Source organism: Mesoplodon bidens (genome assembly GCF_964165515.1).
Source record: "Mesoplodon bidens genome assembly, chromosome: 11".
Taxonomy (NCBI): Eukaryota; Metazoa; Chordata; class Mammalia; order Artiodactyla; family Ziphiidae; genus Mesoplodon; species Mesoplodon bidens.
The window spans coordinates 27190508-27210009 of NC_138167.1; the positions used below are offsets into that span (position 1 = coordinate 27190508).

At 37.2% G+C, this 19502-nt stretch overlaps 1 protein-coding gene across 1 annotated transcript in view; it reads right to left on the reverse strand.

The window, feature by feature from the left end:
* Positions 1–19502, reverse strand: part of SYT10 (synaptotagmin 10) — a gene marked incomplete at both ends in the record, with an annotated part of 75459 nt that overhangs the window by 46175 nt on the left and 9782 nt on the right. Inside the window, one exon of the mRNA XM_081249123.1 lies at positions 7086–7443. Coding sequence (XP_081105249.1) covers positions 7086–7443 — 358 coding nt within the window. The remainder of the gene's footprint in view (positions 1–7085; positions 7444–19502) is intronic.

Sequence of the window (19502 nt, forward strand, 5' to 3'; positions counted from 1 at the left end):
CCTCATGTTTATCAATTTTATCTTTCCAGATGCTCAGGCCAAAACATGCAGTCATTCTTGACTCCTCTTTTCTTACTTATGCCCAAGCTAGTGTGTCATAGTCTGTTTATTCTATCTTCAAAGTATATCCTGAATCCAGCCAGGATATAGATATATATATATCCATCATTAACTACCATCTCCTTGGTCTGAACCACCATCACTTCTGGCCTGGATTACAGCCTCCATAGTGGTCTTTCTGCTTCTATCATTTTGCCTCCTTCAATGTTTATACTCAAAACAACAGAGTAATCCTTTCAAAACAAGTTAGATCATGGCACTCCTCTGATTAAAAACTCTCTGGTGGCTTTGCATGTTACTCAAAGCCAAAAGTGGTTTGGGTCCTACTACCTCTCTGATTTTTCTCCTAGCATTCTCCACCTGGTTCTCTCTGCTACACCTACACTGGTTTCCTTGTTGTGGTTGGGACAGAAAAGGCAGATTCCACCTTCAGGACGTCTGCACTGGTTGCCTCCTCCACAGGGAAAGTTCTCCCCAAACACCAGCATGGACCACCCTTCCATCTCCTCATTCAGACCTACCAACCCCTTTATTTTGCACTAGTATTTTCTACAGAATCTATTATCTTCTAAAACATCATGTAACTGACTTAGTTATGTTGTATGGTTCCTCTCCACAAGAATGCAGGTAGGGAATTTTGAGTTTTGTTCCCTAATGTGTATCAAATGTCTAGAAAAATGCCTGGCACATAACAAGTGTTCTATAAATACTGTTGAATAAATAAGTTAAAAATTTTCCCTGAAGAATTTAGCCATATGACTAACAATCCAATCATAATAAAAGCTGTTTCCAAAAAAAACTGGTTTTCTTCTCAATTATTCAATGTAATGCTTAAAATTAATTTAAGTAACTTATCTTTATTCTGTTCAAAGAATTTACAGGAAACTTGTTTTTAATAGTAATTAAGGAAATGAATTGTTCTTATTCTGTAAATACTTGTCCCTTGGCCTTTCACTATGTTAAAAAAAAAGCTTACAAATCATAAAAAGAGATGATAAGCAATTGTTTTTGATCCAGCATATATTTAAAGGAATAGAGTATGAAGTAATTAGGTTGGTAGTTTTTGATCTACAAACAAAGTTCTGAGAACATAATATTTTATATTAAAGAAAAGAAGTAATATAAAATGAAGCCTAAATAAAAAAAAACTCACAATAACTACTTGTCAGATTAATAAATCCAAGAATATTCTGTTTGGTATTGCTAGGCCCCTATAAGGTCTTTTGACCTTAATTTTGTATTCTAGCTCTAAATTTCTATGCTCAATTTGTCATTTAGGTCTTCCCTTACTTGGAATTATGTTGCTGGCTATCATGAGCCTCTCTCCTAGAGAGGTCAGCTAGAATTTGAAGAAAAATGTTGTAGTCCTCCAACTGAGTTGACCTACCACCCTGGGTCCCTCCTTCTGTTCCTCCACATCTCATTGAGCATACTGAAAAGAGTGTATTGAAATCACTTGTTTCAGACGTACCTTCCATTCCCCAACCCTTCTACGAGTGGTCTTTATAATAGCAGAACTAAATATTATTAATCTTTTCATGAATTTCATAATAAACACATGCTGGGATTCAAGAAAGTCTGTTGGAGTTTGTATGAAATAATTTACTACAAGATTCTTGTCACTAATAAAAGTCAACTTCCCAAGAATTATTCGTACTATGAAGAAGAAGGGCCTAATCAATTTATAATTAGTGCTTGTAAAGAGGAGATAATATTTATCAGTGCCAGAAAACAAACTCTCCAAGTCTGAATACATTTATAAGGTTTTATCTCTGACCTTGGTTCAAAGAGCCACCCCATTTCAGAAGTTAGTTTATATACCAAATACATATGTTTCATAGCGGAAATTATTTAACCACCTCAAGCACCGGCACAGCATGTTTTATGAAGTTTTATTTCAAGGAGTTAGATCTCAGGTTCTCTATTGTTCTGGCCAAGCACTGCTTCTTGATATCCTAGCTGGTTAAATACCATTTAAATTCTTCCTTTGTGTAACATCTTGTCTTCCACTCCTTACAGTATCTTAGAATGAAAATTACATTTTTTGCTATCTTTAGAGAAGGACTTAACTTTTAAAAAATCTCAAAGAAAACTATGCACTCCAGTATTACATATTTTTATGTAATTCTTCATTTCTCTTTTAACAATATACATTGAGTGTTCTTTCTGACTTTATGTGTGATGATATTAAGATTACTTTTCTAAGCAACCATAGCTAATTGTAAATCCATCAGCACATATGAGTCAATGATTTCTTTCCATGTCATGCTTTTGTTCATGTTCAAATGGACCTGTCACTAGGTTTCCAAATTATTTTCAGTAGGTACTTATAATCCTCTCTAACAGTGGCTAACCTACATAATTTCTCATCCTCAACAAATTATTTTGCCACTTACAATTCACCTCATTTCACACTATTAATGAATGCACAGAAAATTGGTCCTCGTACTCCTCCTTGGGAGTACACCATCATTAACCTTCTCCTAATATTAGCAATGTTTATCTCACCATCTGATGCTGTCTTTAAAGGAGCAAAGCAAAGTGGAGAGATCATCAGTCAATCCAAATCATTCACTTGATGCTTATTATGCACCTACCCAGTGAGGAAATTAGGAGCACATTAAAGTGGGTTATACAGACTTGTTCTTTGAGAACTTAGCATCTCAGGTCTGGCAAACAGCTAGAGCTCAACATTAAGACAATAAATAATTGCTAGACTGGTAGCTATGGCTTTAAAGGACAATAGCTTATAATTGGACAAAAAAAGATGCATTTTCCTTAAAGATCTTATAGTGGATAAAAAAGAGTTTATCATTCTAGACAAGGGAAGCAGCATAAGCAAAAGCACAGAGGCAGAGAGTTGAGGTCTACAGGAGGATGATAAAAAGACCAAGCACCCTTCTAACTGGCAACCATGAAAGATCCATTTGGATAGATAAAATGAAGTCATCAAATTCATTTACTGATTTTTTAAATTCAACAAATATACCCTGAGTTCCTACAGTGTTTTGTCTAGGTATCAAGATCAGTACAGAAATAAAATTGGCAGGTTTTCTTCCTAAGAAGGCAGTGTAGAGCTATATGTGTGGGGCAGTATGGACTCAAAATGTTATAAGATTTTTATCATGCCTGAACTACTATATTACTTTCAAAATAGATGCCTTTTTCTATTGTCTGTCCTACACACTGTTGTCAAATTAATTTTCCTAAAACACAGCTCTTTATCCAAAGGACTCTTTTGCTACAAATAGTTTTGACAGGACAGACCTTGAACAATTTTGGCCATGATTCCAAGGCCTCCTCAGACTTTAATCCCAGCTGACTTTATCTTCCATTACTCCTCCACTGACCTCTATTTTCTGATCAAGGCAACTTACCTGCTGTTTTCATAAGATTTGCCATTCTGTGTCTTTTCACATAAAATGTTTCCATCTAGAATGCGTACTCTCTTCCAATTGTCTTTATGTGAATTCCTAGTTTCCTTTGGTCTCAGTTTAATGGGACTTCTCCATGCCTCAGCTAAAAATGATTTTTGTAATTATCTTAATTCCACATTCTCCACCACACAGTTTGCACTTGTAGTTCCTTATGCTGGAGTTGGTATCTTATCTCTCTGCATTATGTTGTGGATTTTTTTCCAGTTCACTAGAGTTTGCAGAGTGGACAGAGTATGTAGAGTACACTGACTATACCCAAAAGTTATATCTGCTGACTGTATCTACTGAGTAAGGCTATTGGATGAATCAACAGTCAATCAAGACAGATGTGAGAATAATGTTAATAATAAGAAATACACAGATGTCTGTTGGGTTGTTTGGCTGCCAGCGGGCTGATGGGGCCAAATGTCTGGGTATTTGAAAAGGAACATGAGAACTTGGGAAATGTGGCAGTTTCCGGCAATGCTGTTAAACTAATCAAGATGCCGCTTAAGAATAGTGACAAAACTTGAGAGAATATGTCATCTATTGTCTGAACCAAATAAAATGGAGTCCCAACAGCAGACTAGAGCTGGGATATATTAATAAGGTGAGAAAACCAAGCATTAAAGTTAAATTTACTGTGTGTGCATGTGTGAGTGGTGGGGTGGGGGGCGGGGGGCGGTTCTGCTTTGCTAGACCTCAATGAAAAGTTAGCATTTGAGCAGAATAATCTGATTTATAATGATGTGCCCTGGATCTCTCTGTCTGCATAATGAACTCAGCAATTTCCCCTTCCTCTCTATATAAAGGTAATTTTTAGTATGATGAAGTAATTATATAGATGAGGGGTTTTGAGAACTAGGAATAATCAAGTTTTCTGCAAGGAATTCATCCCAAGGCTAAACAGATTAAACTCATGACTCTTGTTATTCATGATAACCACATATAATTCCACATTTCCAACTGAGCAGAATGAGCAGGAAGTGACCCTCATTCTCCAATCTCCAAACTACCTGCCCGCAGCAGACTTTAACCATCTTTGGTTGCAAAAAACCATATTCCCTTGGCTTTAACTCTTAAAACATGTTCCATCAATCTGGATAAATCTGAATTCTAACTTTCACCAGCTGCATGGCTTTAGGCAATTTTTAAAATCTCTCTGGGCTTCAGTTAACTCACAAGTAATGGGTATAATTAATAATACTTACTTCATACAGGCTGGCAGAGGATTAGCAGGAAGGATGCCTGGCATAGTGACTAAATTGCAGGCACTCAAAAACAATACTTTTTTTTCTTCCCTCTTCAGCCACTCATAAACAAGGAAATTCAAAGAGGTAATGAAATTATATCAAAGTTCTAGCAGAACTATGAATTTGTATTCCACTTTTTCTCTTAAGAAAATATGAGATGTACAGGTACAATCCAATTTTTATGTTTTTTAAGATTGAGAGAAAAAGGTTTTTTTCTGATTTCTTCAATTTCATCTAATAACTGAGAAATCCAGGGCTAAAATGACCTGTTGTCATTCCCTATTGTATTTTATTTCTAGAAACCAATTCTGCATCTAAAACCAAATCTTCACACGTGTTCTCAGTATGTATTCTTTCATTCTCCCCTAGCTAGGGATAATCAGATAAGCTGTATGTTTACATTCAGCAGATAATATTTTGGAGATAGTACTTCATTTTTCTGAGGTTTCCAAAAAAAAAAAATCTGCACAAAGAAAGGCAAGATATTGTCATAGCTTACCTCAATTTGTCTTCATTAATTGAATGTCCTTATGTAGGGTGCACTTATCAACTGAAAGAGTTGAATAATTCTGAATACTAAGTTGATATATTGTCATAGCCATTATCAATATTTTTAAAAAATGTTTTGTAGGTTAATTGAACACTTTTACCCTGAAATTTCTGGGTATGTTAAGGCTTTATTAAATACCATAGTTGGCCACAGTTTGCAGTTGTGATAGTAATGACAATCAAGTAACCAACAACATGAGATAATTTTGAAGCAGTTTTTCCTATAAATATAAAGAAGTGGCACATGGGATAATTATTTTATAGTTAAATATCCATAAATAAATTTAAATGAATGTATACTGGATTATAAAAATGAACCCAAATGCAGTGCTCAGGAAAACTTGTCAACATAATAACTAAATATGAGGCATACCTTGGTTATAAAATTTAAATAGCTCAGAAAAGTATAACACCTCCATACATCCTCCTTACCCCAAAGTTTCTCATCCCCGAAGTAACAATTATTCTTACTCATCCCTCTGGAATTTATTTCAGAAAGAAGACAAGTTATTTATAGATACAATCCTTTTTTATTTTATAAAAGATATATTGAATATTCTTTCAATCCTAGTAGCAAGCATGACCCATGCAGTTTTTCAACTAGATAGATTTCCAAACCCACAAAAAGTACGTCATGTCAGAAAGCATGGATGCATCTTTGATTTAGAGAAGTAGGAAGGTAAGATTAGGAAGTCAATCAGTTAGCAGAAAACAGACTCACCCCCATTGCTATCGATTTTTACCCTGTCCTAGTGTAAAACTAGTTGCTACTTCTGGGAATCAGAGAAACACTGCTACTAACATGTTTTTCGTGTTAAAGATTGAATACCATACTTAGTAGAAAAAATGGCTTTTCACAAGAATCTTTTTCCCTTTACAGTTAACACAATTCAATACACACCACAGCAAATTATTTTCCTTCAAGCAAACTTCTGCTGATTTTTCCAGGCTGAGTTAAAATGCACTTCCTTAAAATGTATCTCCTTAAGGAGGTCTCCCTCTTCCTTCCTTTCATGTACACTCCTTGCTATGCTCATGATATTCATCAAAGCTCTTGTGGAACTTACCATACTCTAACCAGTATAAGAGTTTGGTCTATGTGAGTTCAAATAAGCAATGAAATTTTCCAGCAGTTTATGGGGTGGGTGCTAAACAACTGTAGATGAAACATTAGTCTCTGTTACTCAGTTTTGACTGTGAACTTGTGGATAATTTCATGAAACGCATTGCAAATGGCTGTTTTCTTGATATTTATTGGTTGTTTTAAACTAAATTGAAAGACTGAAAATAGCAATGATCAAACAATGATATTTCAAAGGAAAAAGTCAATAAATAATAATCTTGGGCTTCCCTGGTGACGCAGTGGTTGAGAGTCTGCCTGCCGATGCAGGGGACACGGGTTCGTGCCCCAGTCCAGGAGGATCCCACGTGCCATGGAGCGGCAGGGACCGTGAGCCATGGCCGCTGAGCCTGGGTGTCCGGAGCCTGTGCTCCGCAACGGGAGAAAAACTCTAATTAGATGATTTTAATGAGACCTCAAATTCCAGTAAGCCCCTTTCATGGTACTGCTCTCTGTTTGGCTTCTTTGTCCTTAATTTCTCTCTCTTCATCCCTATTTATTCTGTCCTGCCAATTCCCTCCTTATTCTATTATCTGTTTCCTGTGTCTTTCTCATTCTCCTGTTTGTCTTTTCTTTTCTCCTTTCCCACCTCAGTTTTTTTCTCTTAGAAAATCACATACAACACACACACACACACACACACACACACACACCACAAATAGTTTTATATATTTGATCTTTCCTTACCGGGATGAAGATGTAGGCTCAGTAGTTTGTCTTTGCACACGTGCATGTTTAATTAAATGTTCTGTTAAAGCAGTTTGGACTTCTGCTGGGATATCAGGGGAAGTGTGGCTGATTTTTATTGCAGGCTCAATAGCTCTTAGTGCTGGCTCTCCATTTTCTTTAACCTCTTTTTTCTCTTCAGTCTCAAAAACTTCAGTGGGAGCACTTGACATGCTCTGTGGAAGGGTACTGACATTGCAAGTCATGGGTTTGCTCTTCCAACAAGGCCAGCACAACTTCCAGAAGACAAAAAGTGAAACAACCAACAAGGCCAGGCCACAAAAGCTGACAACAACTGCTAACAGGCTGACTGAAATATCTGGAAAAAATTACAATGTAAAGAAATATTAAGTCACTGATAGTGTACGTAATAGGGCAGCAAAAATGGGATAATTTGATATTATGGTTATTATTAATAGCTTGCTGATTTAGAGTTTCAAAAATTTACTTTTAAGTATCTTTGTAGGGAGGAAATATTAATAATTATATTTGGAAATTCTCAAAGGAGACAAAAATTTCTTTCCCAGGAAGTTTCCAATTGTATACAAGAAAAGCATGGTATGTACATATCATTTCCAAGTATAGTACAAACATTCCAAGAGTTTGCAAAATGAAGGTCAGCTACATGCAACCTGCCTTGAAGTCATGAAGCTTAAGATGCTCTGAAACTATATACAACTGGAAAGGCTTCTGTTTGCTTCATGTTTGACCTAAAGATGCAACCTTCTTACTCTCTAAACAGGTAATGTTAAATATTTGTATAAACTGCTTTCTATGGTGTAAATGAGAATAACACATTACTAATAGAGAATGGGTACACAATTATTTGTATTTTCAAACTCCATAGGTCCTTTCTAATAAGCTTTCATGCTCCTAATTTCTAAAGTCCAAAATTGGTTGATGATTTCTTATGTAAGTATCTTTAAAATATTCTTATTTAAAAATAATTACAGGGACTTCCCTGGTGGTGCAGTGGTTAAGAATCTGCCTGGCAATGCAGGGGGCATGGGCTCAAGCCCTTGTCTGGGAAGATCCCACATGCCACGGAGCAACTAAGCTTGTGTGCTACAACTACTGAGACTGAGCTCTAGAGACCATGAGCCACAACTACTGAGCCTGAGTGCACAACTACTGAAGCTCTTGCTACTAGAGCCCGTGCTCTGCAAGAAGAGAGGCCACCGCAATGAGAAGCCCACGCACTGCAATGAAGAGTAGCCCCCTCTTGCCACAACTAGAGAAAGCTCATGAGCAACAACAAAGACCCCAATGCAGCCAAAAATAAATTAATTAATTAATTTTAAAAAATTAAAATAATTACAAAATTAATATATGCTCATTATGTAAAATAATTAAAAGGGATATAGTAAAAAAAAAGTTAATGATTGTATAAATAAGCAAATGGCAGAGAAGAAAAAAATCTCTCATGCAAAAGCACGCCAAAAAATTTATGTGGATATTTTGCCCTCAAGGAAGTGAAGCATAGCTCTCCACTCCTTAACTGTGGGATGCACAAAGTGACTTTCTCCTAAAGAGTACTTGTATGGAAAGGGGCAAAAACAATGTAACTTTACACAGAAGAAATCAGAAAAATACTAACCTCACCCAGGTGATCAAAGGGAACATCAACAGTGACAATTCATGTTAATACCCTTGATAGGATGTGATGAATATGGCACTTTGTGGTCTTCCTCCCCAAACCAACAACCTGAATCTAATCATGAGAAAAACAGAAGACAAATTCCAGTAGAGGGACATTCTACAAAAAACCATCAATGTTGTCCAAAAAAAGGAAGTCTGAGAAACTGTCATAACCCAGAGACTAAGGAGACATTACAACTAAATGCAATGTGGTATCCTAGATGGAACCCTGTAGTTAAAAAAAAAAAAAAGGGACATTAGGTAAAAACTAAGGAAATCTGAATAAAGTATGGACTTTAGTTAACAGTGTATCAATACTAGTTCATCAACTGTAACAAATGTACCATACTGATATAAAATGTTAATAATAGGAGAAACTGGGTGTGGGGAATATGGGAACTCTGAAGTATTTTCACAAATTTTTCTGCACATCTACAACTGTTTTAAAAAAGTAAAATCCATTAAAAAATGTTAAGAATATCCCCCTACTCACTTCCATTTTCACCTTCCTAAAATAACCAATGTTAGCAACCTGGTGTTATAGCACTCTTAAAGTTTGGAAGACCAAATAGATTCCCCATGAGGGAAAATTTTTCTAGATTTAGATAACCTTATACTTTTCTTTTACAACTCTGTTTAGCATCAGTGTCAAATATGAAACCAATTTCTTTTGTTTCTTTGTTTTAAATAAAGATGTTAAGAATATGTTATATGCTTAATTGTGTCTGTCCCTCCATCCCCTCCAAATTCATAAGTTAAAGTCCTAAACCCCAGTACCTCAGAATGTGTATTTGGAGATAGAGACTTTTAAATTAGTAATTAAGGCAAAATGAGGTCATATGGATGAGCCCTAACCCAATATAACTGGTGTCCTTATAAGAAGAACAGATAAAGACAAAGACAGTCACAGAAGGAAGACCATGTGAAGACCCAAGGAGAAGGCAGCCATTGACAAGCCAAAGAGAAGAGGAATCAGAAGAAATCAACCCTCCTGACACCTTTATCTCAGACTTCTAGCTTCCAAAACTCTGAGGAATAAGGTTCTGTTGTTAAAGCCACCCAGTCTGTAGTACTTGATTATGGCAGCCCTAGAAAACTAAAGAATAAATCCAATTTCCTTTAACCACCATTGTAAATCCAGGAGGTCCCACCCCTCCTAGAAAGCAACCACTAACCCCAGTTTGGTGTGTGTCTGTCCAGCCCAAGCACTAATAAAAACAAATATATCTTAAGTAACTATAAAATATAGAATTACTTAATACAATTTTAATATAAATGGCTACTGCATATTTCTTTATTCAATTTGCATTTTTTTTATTCAACAATACTTGAGGTCTAACTTCATGTCACAGCATTCCATAATACTTCATCATGATGGATATTTGGATTATGCCCACTGTTTGCTATTACAACATAGCTACAATGAGCATCCTTGTACTCTTGTCCCTGTGCATATTTGTGAATATTTATCTAAAGTACATATCTAGAAATAGAACCACAGGGTCACATGTTATGCACATATTTAGCTTTACTAGATATTTCCAAAAAGAACCCCAGACTGACTAAAAAAAAACATCATATAAGTCTACCAGTTCCTACAATTTCAGAGAAATATTGTTGTATTTTAATTTTCACTGACCTGATGGGGAAATGATAGGTTTGTTTATTTCTCTGATTAGTGAGATAAAATGGCTCTAGTTAAACTCTCAATTTGTAGCTGATGGAAATCCATTAAGCAATTGAAATACTTCCAAGTTTTTATTGTTACTTAATTATAAGAATAAAAATTAATTTTGACATGCTATGATACATAGACACTAATATTTTCCTTTATTTTTCAATTGCTAGCTAAAGTTACATTGAATATATTTTCCATTTATATTCCATTGGTGAGGAATGTGTGATCATATTTTATACTTTGTAGTTTATTTTTACATTTTAAAATTATCCATTAGCACCATACCTTGAGGGAAAGAGAAAAATTATAAAATGAATGTGCTTCCTGATTATTAACTACAGTTTTAAAATGGAGGAAGCCAATGATGGCCTCATAACCTTCATGTATTTTCAGCTCCACTTACATTATATTTTTCTGGATATTTTAACTCAATTAACTTCTTCAGTGGCTAACTTCTACTCAGTTGGAGCCAAAGCCAAGATATAAGGAAACTGCAGGACAAAGTGGGATAGAGGAAAGGAGGGAAATAGTTTTCAGTCTATAACTGAAAATGCCCCCTGTTTTTAGGTTCTTTGACCCAATTTCAACTTGTGTGTTGGGGGGAGGGAATTCCCATACCACTAACAATTCTCTGGATACCAACTGGGTGTTCTTACAGTTCAACTCAATTCTGACACTTGCCTACGAGTGGTAGCATTAGATTCCACAGGTTAAAGGTTCAGTCCTACATAACTGCTCCCCTCCCTTCCAATGCCAGTAGCAAATCCAAGTTGTTACCTGTGGTTTTCTGACCAACTGGCAAAAGATTGGAGGTTCCCACGACCCTCTCCTTGGGTTTGATTAATTTGCCAGAGCAGCTTACAGAACTCAGTAAACTCATTTCTTTACCAGTTTACTATAAAAAGATATAAGGATATATTATAAAAGGATTACCAGTTTATTATAAAAGGATATAACTCAGAAATAGCCATATGGAAGAGATTATAGGGCAAAGTATGGGGAAAGGACATGGAAGCTCAGAGCACAATATTCTCAAATTTCTGCATGTACAACCCAGAAGCTCTCAAACCCCATCCTTTTGGGTTTTTATAGAGGCTTCATTACATTGGCATGATTGAGTAAATAATTAGCCACTAGTGACTGATTCAACCTCCAGCCCCTTTCCCTTCTCAGGAGGTCAGCAGCGGTGGGACTGAAAGTTCCAACCCTCTAATCACATGGTTGATTCTTCTGGAAAACAGCCCTCATCCTTAGGTGGGGTCCAAAAGTCACCTCATTAACCTAACAAGACATTGCTCTCATCACTGAGGAAATTCTAAGGGTTTTGGGAGCTGTGAGCCAGGAACTGTAGAAGAAGACTAAATATATATGCACAATATCACACCTCCCTTCTCACTAATGTGGTTCATAAAATACTTCATCCAAACCAAGTCACTTTTGAAAGTGAAAGGCTGTACTATCAACTGTACCAGAGTAGCAGGAATCAAGTCATATTCTGGAAACTTAGTAAATGGTCATCTTACCACTTTTAGCCTAACATCCTTCCAAATCACCCAATCTGGTCAAATCTAAACTTTGCATGGCATTCCACAGTGTCTTTGTGATTTGACCCCTGGCTACTGAACCAACTTCATTCTTCTGCCACTCTCCTACCTATTCTCCTTCTCCTGACCATACGTTACTCTCTCATGATTTTTGTTCAGGCTGTTTCTAATAGTTCCAGGGCATTTTTACCTCCTGTCTGGGTGCCTGGCAAATTTGTATTCATGCTTCAAAATCTAGATCCAGTAGTACCTCTTCCCTGAAGCTCTCTCTGCCTCTAAGGGCCTTGAAAGCACATCCACTACCATAGCACTAGTAATAATTTATTGGTCTATAATCTTTTATCCCAAACACTTAGGACATGATGGTTTCAAAAATTATTTTCTTTTGGATATTAGAAAGGTAGTGAGGTATACATTATCTGGGATAACATCTAGTAACCAAACACATTAATATATATGTAATGAAATGTATGGATCAGTCACACTGAGTGGGATCACTGAATGCCAATTTAGGTAAGGTGTTGGTGCCAAATTGGACAATTTTTTAAAAATTTTATTTATTTTTGGCTGCTTTGGGTCTTCCTTGCTGCACACAGGCTTTTTCTAGTTGCGGTGAGGGAGGCTAATCTTCGCGGCGGTGTGTGGGCTTCTCATTGCGGTGGCTTCTCTTGTTGCAGAGCTTGGGCTCTAGGCCCGTGGACTTCAGTAGTTGCAGCACGTGGGCTCAGTGGTTGTGGTGCACGGGCTCTGAGGTGCGCAAGCTTCAGTAATTGTGGCATGTGAGCTCTAGAGCGCAGGCTCAGTAGTTGTGATGCACAGGCTTAGTTGCTCTGTGGCATGTAGGATCTTCCCTGACCAGGGATCAAACCTGTGTTCCCTGCATTGGCAGGCGGATTCTTAACCACTACGACACCAGGGAAGTCCCCAAATTGGACAATTAGCAAAATAATTTTCAGGTTTTAGAGGTTTGGAGGTTTCATAATTGTGGACAAGGAATTGTGGATGTGTATTTATTTTGCTTCTCCAAATGCTCCCATCCTACCAGTACACTTACTCCCTTTATTTACCTTTTTATTTTTAGTGTCTAGCATATATCACATGGTCAAAAAATATTTATGGAGCTACTGAATACACATTTTGGGAATTATCTGAAAAGATACTCAAATGTCTGTGAACTTCAAGATGGCTAAAAGTTGAGTGATATAGAGGGAATATGTAGAAATTCTTATACTAGGAAAATAGTATAATATAACTTATACTGTGAAACCATTTAGACCTGGGTTAAAATGTCAACTCCAACACTGTGTGACTTTGGGCAAATTGTTTAGGCTTTAAGAGTCTCAGTAAAATGGGGGAATTTATATTTATTTCGTAGGAATGTTGTGAGTTTTATATAAGGAAATGTATGTAAATTATTTAGCATCATAATTTGCATAAGTGCAACAATAGGTTGCTACTATTGTCAACTTTTTTTTTTTCTTTAAACAAGAGTACCTAGGGGAAAAGAGGCATAGGTATGGATTGAGTATGGATTGAATGGTGATTCACAGATTAGTTAGAAGAGAAACACATCTTCTAATGCTATTTAGTACTGAAAGGAGTGAATTTGCTTATAATGGAAACCAAAATTTCTAAGTAAATATTAATGCTTCAGGAAGTTAATAAATAACATTCTATTTTCCTACTCAGTTGTGCTCAGAGAAACTGTTCAAGCAGGTAGTAATTAAAAAAAATAAAAGTGAATATCAGCTTAGGTCTATTAGAAAGTGGATTTGCTAATATATCACCTTGAATTAACTAGACTAGCCCATACAGTCACAGTCCTGGCTGGACAACCACATGTGTTCCCCATGGGTACTTGATCCTATAAAATTTACTATCCAAAGGAGTAGAGAATATTTGTTTCCTGAGGATATCAAGGTTATAACTCAAAGAAAAGGGGGAAACAGGTAAGTAATTTCTTAGGGATGGGGTAGGCCAAGATTCCATGATTATTCTATCTTGTAGCTCCTTCCATCCAGAAATGTAAAGCAAGGAGGGAAGAGATTTCTCCACAACAGCAAGAAGTGAAAGAAGTTGCATTAGTTAGAATTTTATTAAGAAAAATAAAATTAAAATTATAAAAAGAAGCTATTGTATTACACACTTTTTACATTGCTTGTTATTGAAATTATGACTAATTATTAAAAGTATTTAAAAAACAAAACCAATAGTTTAATTCTTAGGTCTTTATGACTTTTTTTTCAACAAAATTTGTTTAGCAAGATAAAAAAAGAATCTGACTCTCAAAAGATTAAGGGAGGATCTGTGAGAATTTATAAAGTCATCAAAATATTTAAAATGAGTTTTTATGATTCAGTATTTAGCTATGACATGAAGGATGTTATGAGTTTGGACTTAGTTCAAATTCAAATAAGTAGTCCCAGGAACATTTTTAAGTCAAGGTATGAAATGGTTGAATACGCATTTCAGAAATAACCTTCTGGCTAGGGAGAAGATAAGAGTGGAGGCCAACTAGAAGATGAAGAATAGTTAACAGATTATAGTAGTCATCCACATGAGAGATTATAGTGGTTCTGAACAAGGGTGGCTGAAATGGGAAACAGAGCACATTGGGAAATCAAGGCTCTAGTGAAAGAGTGTGAAGATTGAAGGACAAGAATGTGATTCACTGGGAGACAAACAGGTTGTTGAAGTGAGGAAGACAATGACTTCAGCTTCGGCTGTGTTGGGTTTGGAGTACATATCCAACATGCAAATAGAAATTTTGAGTAAGCTGTTGGTCACTGCAACTCAAGATAAAATTGAAGGACTTTCTTAAATAGTAGAATCTGAATCCATGAAAGAGAAGATAAAAGCTCCTTAACAGATTTCTGAGGACACCGATAATAAAAGAAACATAACTTTAAAGAACAAAGAGCCTGCATAGAAGACTGGGAAAGAGTAGAAGTATGAAAAAAAATGAGGCCAATGTGCTTTCATAGAAGTTTAGAGAATATTTTAAGAAGTGGTAAACAGCATAAGAAGTTAAAGTAAGTTCAATTAAAACAAAGGTTGGTAAGTATCCATTAACTTTAACAAGTAGGTCTTTAGTGCATTCAAGGAGACTAGTGAAGCAGAGACTGTTAAACAGATGAATGTGGTTTAATGAATGAATGGGAGTGAGGATGTGAATTCTGTGAGTGTAGATAGTTCCTTCAGGACATTATATTTAGGGAAGAGGGAAACAGTAGCACATGGAATTGATGTTTGGATATGCAATATTTTAGCATGTTTTAAAATTTATGGGAAGGAATAAGTAGACAAGAAGAGATAGAAAATTAAGCAGGATGAATAATTAATAGTAAAGTCTCATAAAAGGTGACCATGGGTGGAGTCTGAAGCAAAGGTGAAAGGACTGGATCACGTCTTCCTTTGTAAGAAAACAAGGATGGGCAGGAGACCTTCAAGGTGGCAGAGGAATAAGACGTGGAGGTCACCTTCCTTCCCACAAATACATCAGAAATACATCTACATGTGGAACAACTCCTACAGAACACCTACTGAATGCTGGCAGAAGACCTCAGACTTCCCAAAAGGCAAGAAACTCCCCACGTACCTGGGTAGGGCAAAAGAAAACAGAAAAAAACAGAGACAAAAGAATACGGATGAGACCTGAACCTTGGGGAGGGAGCTGAGAAGGAGGAAAAGTTTCCACACACTAGGAAGGCCCTTCACTGATGGAGAGAGGGGGTGGTTGGTGGGGGGGAACTTTTGAGCCACAGAGGAGAACACAGCAACAGGGATGCAGAGGGAAAAGCAGAGAAATCACCACACAAAGGATCACTGCCAACAAGTACTCACCAGCCAGAGAGGCTTCTCTGCTCACTTGCTGGGATGGGTGGGGTTGGGAGCTGAGGTTCCATCTTTGGAGGTCAGATCCAGGGAGAGGACGGGGGTTGCCTGCATGAACACAGCCTGAAGGGAGCTAGTGCACCACAGCTAGCCAGGAGGGAGTCTGGGGAAAAGTCTGCACCTGCCTGAGAGGCAAGAGACCATTATTTTAGGGGGCGTGAGGACAGGGGACTCAGAGCGCCACCTAAATGAGCTCCAGAGAAGGGCACGAGCTGTGGTTATCAGCGCAGACCCTAGAGATGGGCATGAAACACTAAGGCTGCTGCTGCAGCCACCAAGAAGCCTGTGTGCAAGCACAGGTCACTATCCGCACCTCCTGTCCTGGGAGCCTATGCAGCCCAACACTGCCAGGGTCCCGTGATCCAGGGACAATTTCCCCGGGAGAACACACGGCGCACCTCAGGCTGTTGAAATATCATGCCAGCCTCTGTCACCACAGGACTGCACTGCATACTGTACTCCTCCTTCCCACCAGCCTGAGTGAGCCAGAGCTCCCTAATCAGCTGCAACTTTAACCCCGTCCTGTCTGGGCAGGAACAGACGCCCTCAGTCGACCTATATGCAGAGGCAGGGCCAGTACAAATCTGAACCCCAGGAGCTGTGTGAACAAAGAAGACAAAGGGAAATTCCTCCCAGCAGCCTCAGGAGCAGCGGATTAAATCTCCACAATCAACTTGATGTACCTTACATCTGTGGAATACCTGAAGAGACAATGAACCATCCTAAAATTGAGGCGGTAGACTTTGGGAGCAACTGTAGACTTGGGGTTTGCTGTATGTGACTGACTGGTTCCCGGTTTTATGTTTATCTCAGTTTAGTATTTAGAGTTCATTATCATTGGTAGATTTGTTTAGTGATTTGGTTGCTCAATTCCTTTTTTTAATTTATTTGTTTAAAAAATATATATACATATTTTTAATTTTTTCTCTGTAAGTGTGTATGTGTATGCTTCCTTGTGTGATTTTGTCTGTATACCTTTGCTTTTACCATTTGTCCTAGGGTTCTGTCTGTCAGTTTTTACTTTTTTCTTTACTTTGTTTTTACTATTCTTTTTAGTGCTTGTTATCATTGGTGGATTTGTTTTTGGTATGGTTTCTCTCTTCTTTCTTTCTTTCTTTCTTTCTTTCTTTCTTTCTTTCTTTCTTTCTTTCTTTCTCCCTTTCTTTCTCCCTTTCATTCTCCCTTTTCTCCTCCCTTTCTTCCTCCCTTCCTTCCTTTCCTTTCCCTTCCCTTCCTCCTTCCCTCCCTCCCTCCCTCCCTCCTTTCTTTCTTACTTTCTTACTTGCTTGCTTGCTTTATTTCCCACTTTTCTACTGAGCCGCATGGCTGACAGGGTCTTGGTGCTCTGGCAGGGTGTCAGGCCTGTGCTTCTGAGGTGGGACAGCTGAGTTCAGAACATTGGCCCACTAGAGACCTCCCAACTTCACATAATATCAAATGGCAAAAGCTCCCCCAGAGATAGCCATCTAAATGCTAAGGCTCCATTCAACAACCAGAAAGCTACAGTGCTGGACACCCTATGCCAAACAACTAGCAAGACAGGAACACAAAACCACCCATTAGCTGAGAGGTTGCCTAAAAATATAATAAGGTCACAAACAGCCCAAAACACACCAACAGACATGGTCCTGCCTATCAGAAACATAAGATACAGACTCATCCACGAGAACACAGGCACTAGTCCCCTTCCCCAGGAAGCCTACACAACCCACTGAACCAACTTTAGCCACTAGGGGCAGACACCAAAAACAACGGGAACTACAAACTTGCAGGCTGCAATAAGGGGACCCCAAACACAGTAAGGTAAGCACATGAGAAGACAGGGAAACACACAGCAGAAAAGGAGCAAGGTAAAAACCCACCAGACCAAACAAATGAAGAGGAAATAAGGAATCTACCTGAAAAGGATTTGAGAGTAATGATAGTAAAAAGGATCCAAAATCTTGGAAATAGAATGAAGAGAACACAAGAAATGTTTAACAAGGACCTAGAAGAACTAAATAGCAAACAAACAATGATGAACAACACAATAAATGAAATTAAAAATGCTCTAGAAGGAAACAATAGCAGAATAACTGAGGCAGAAGAACGGATAAATGACCTGGAAGATAAAATAATGGAAATGATTACTGCAGAGCAGAATAAAGATAAACAGAATGAGAAGAATTGAAGACAGCCTCAGAGACCTCTGGGACAACATTAAATGCACCAACATTCCAATTATAGGGGTCCCAGAAGAAGAAGAGAAAAAGAAAGGGGCTGAGAAAATATTTAAAGAGATTATAGCTGAAAGCTTCCCTAATATGGGAAAGGAAATAGACAATCAAGTGCAGGAAGCACAGAGAGTCCCATACATGATAAATGCAAGGAGAAACATGTCAAGACACATATTAATCAAACTATCAAAAATTAAATACAAGAAAAAATATTAAAAGCTGCAAGAGAAATACAACAAATAACATACAAGGGTATCCCCATAAGGTTAATGGCTGAATTTTCAGCAGAAACTCTGCAAGCCAGAAGGGAATGGCAAGACATAATTAAAGTGATGAAAGGGAATAACTTACAACCAAGATTACTCTACTCAGCAAGGATCTCATTCAGATTCTACAGACAAATTAAAGAACTTACAGGCAAGCAAGAGCTAATAGAATTCTGCACCACCATACCAGCTTTACAACAAATGCTAAAGGAACTTCTTTGGGCAGGAAACACAAGAGAAGGAAAAGATCTACATTAACAAACCCAAAACAATTATGAAAACAGTAATAGGAACATACATATTGGTAACTACATTAAATGTAAATGGATTAAATGTTCCTACCAATAGACACAGTCTGGCTGAATGGATACAAAAATAAGACCCATATATATGCTGTCTGCAGGAGACCCACTTCAGACCTAGGGATACATACAGACTGAAAGTGAGGGGATGTTAAAAGATATTCCATGCAAATCAAAATCAAAAGAAAGCTGGAGTAGCAATTGTCATATCAGAAAAAAATAGACTCTAAAATAAAGACTACTACAAGAGACAAAGAAGGACACTACATAATGATCAAGGGATCAATCCAAGAAGATGATATAACAATGGTAAATATTTATGCACCCAACATAGGAGCATTTCAATACATAAGACAAATGCTAAGAGGCATAAAAGGGGAAATCGACAGTAACACAATCATAGTAGGGGACTTTATCACCCCACTTTCACCAATGGAAAGATCAACTAAAATGAAAATAAATAACGAAACACAAACTTTAAAGGATACATTAAACAAGACAGATCTAATTGATATTTATAGGATATTCCATCCAAAAACAACAGAATAATTTCTTTTCAAGTGCTCATGGAACATTCTCCAGGATAGATCATATCTTGGGTCACAAATCAAGTCTTTGTAGATTTAAGAAAATTGAAATTGTATCAAGTATCTTTTCCGACCACAATGCTATGAGACTAGATATCAATTACAGGAAAATATCTGTAAAAAATACAAACACATGGAGGCTAAACAATACACTACTTAATAACGAAGTGATCACTGAAGAAATCAAAGAGGAAATCAAAAAACTTAGAAACAAATGACTATGAAAACAAAATGACACAAAACCTATGGAATT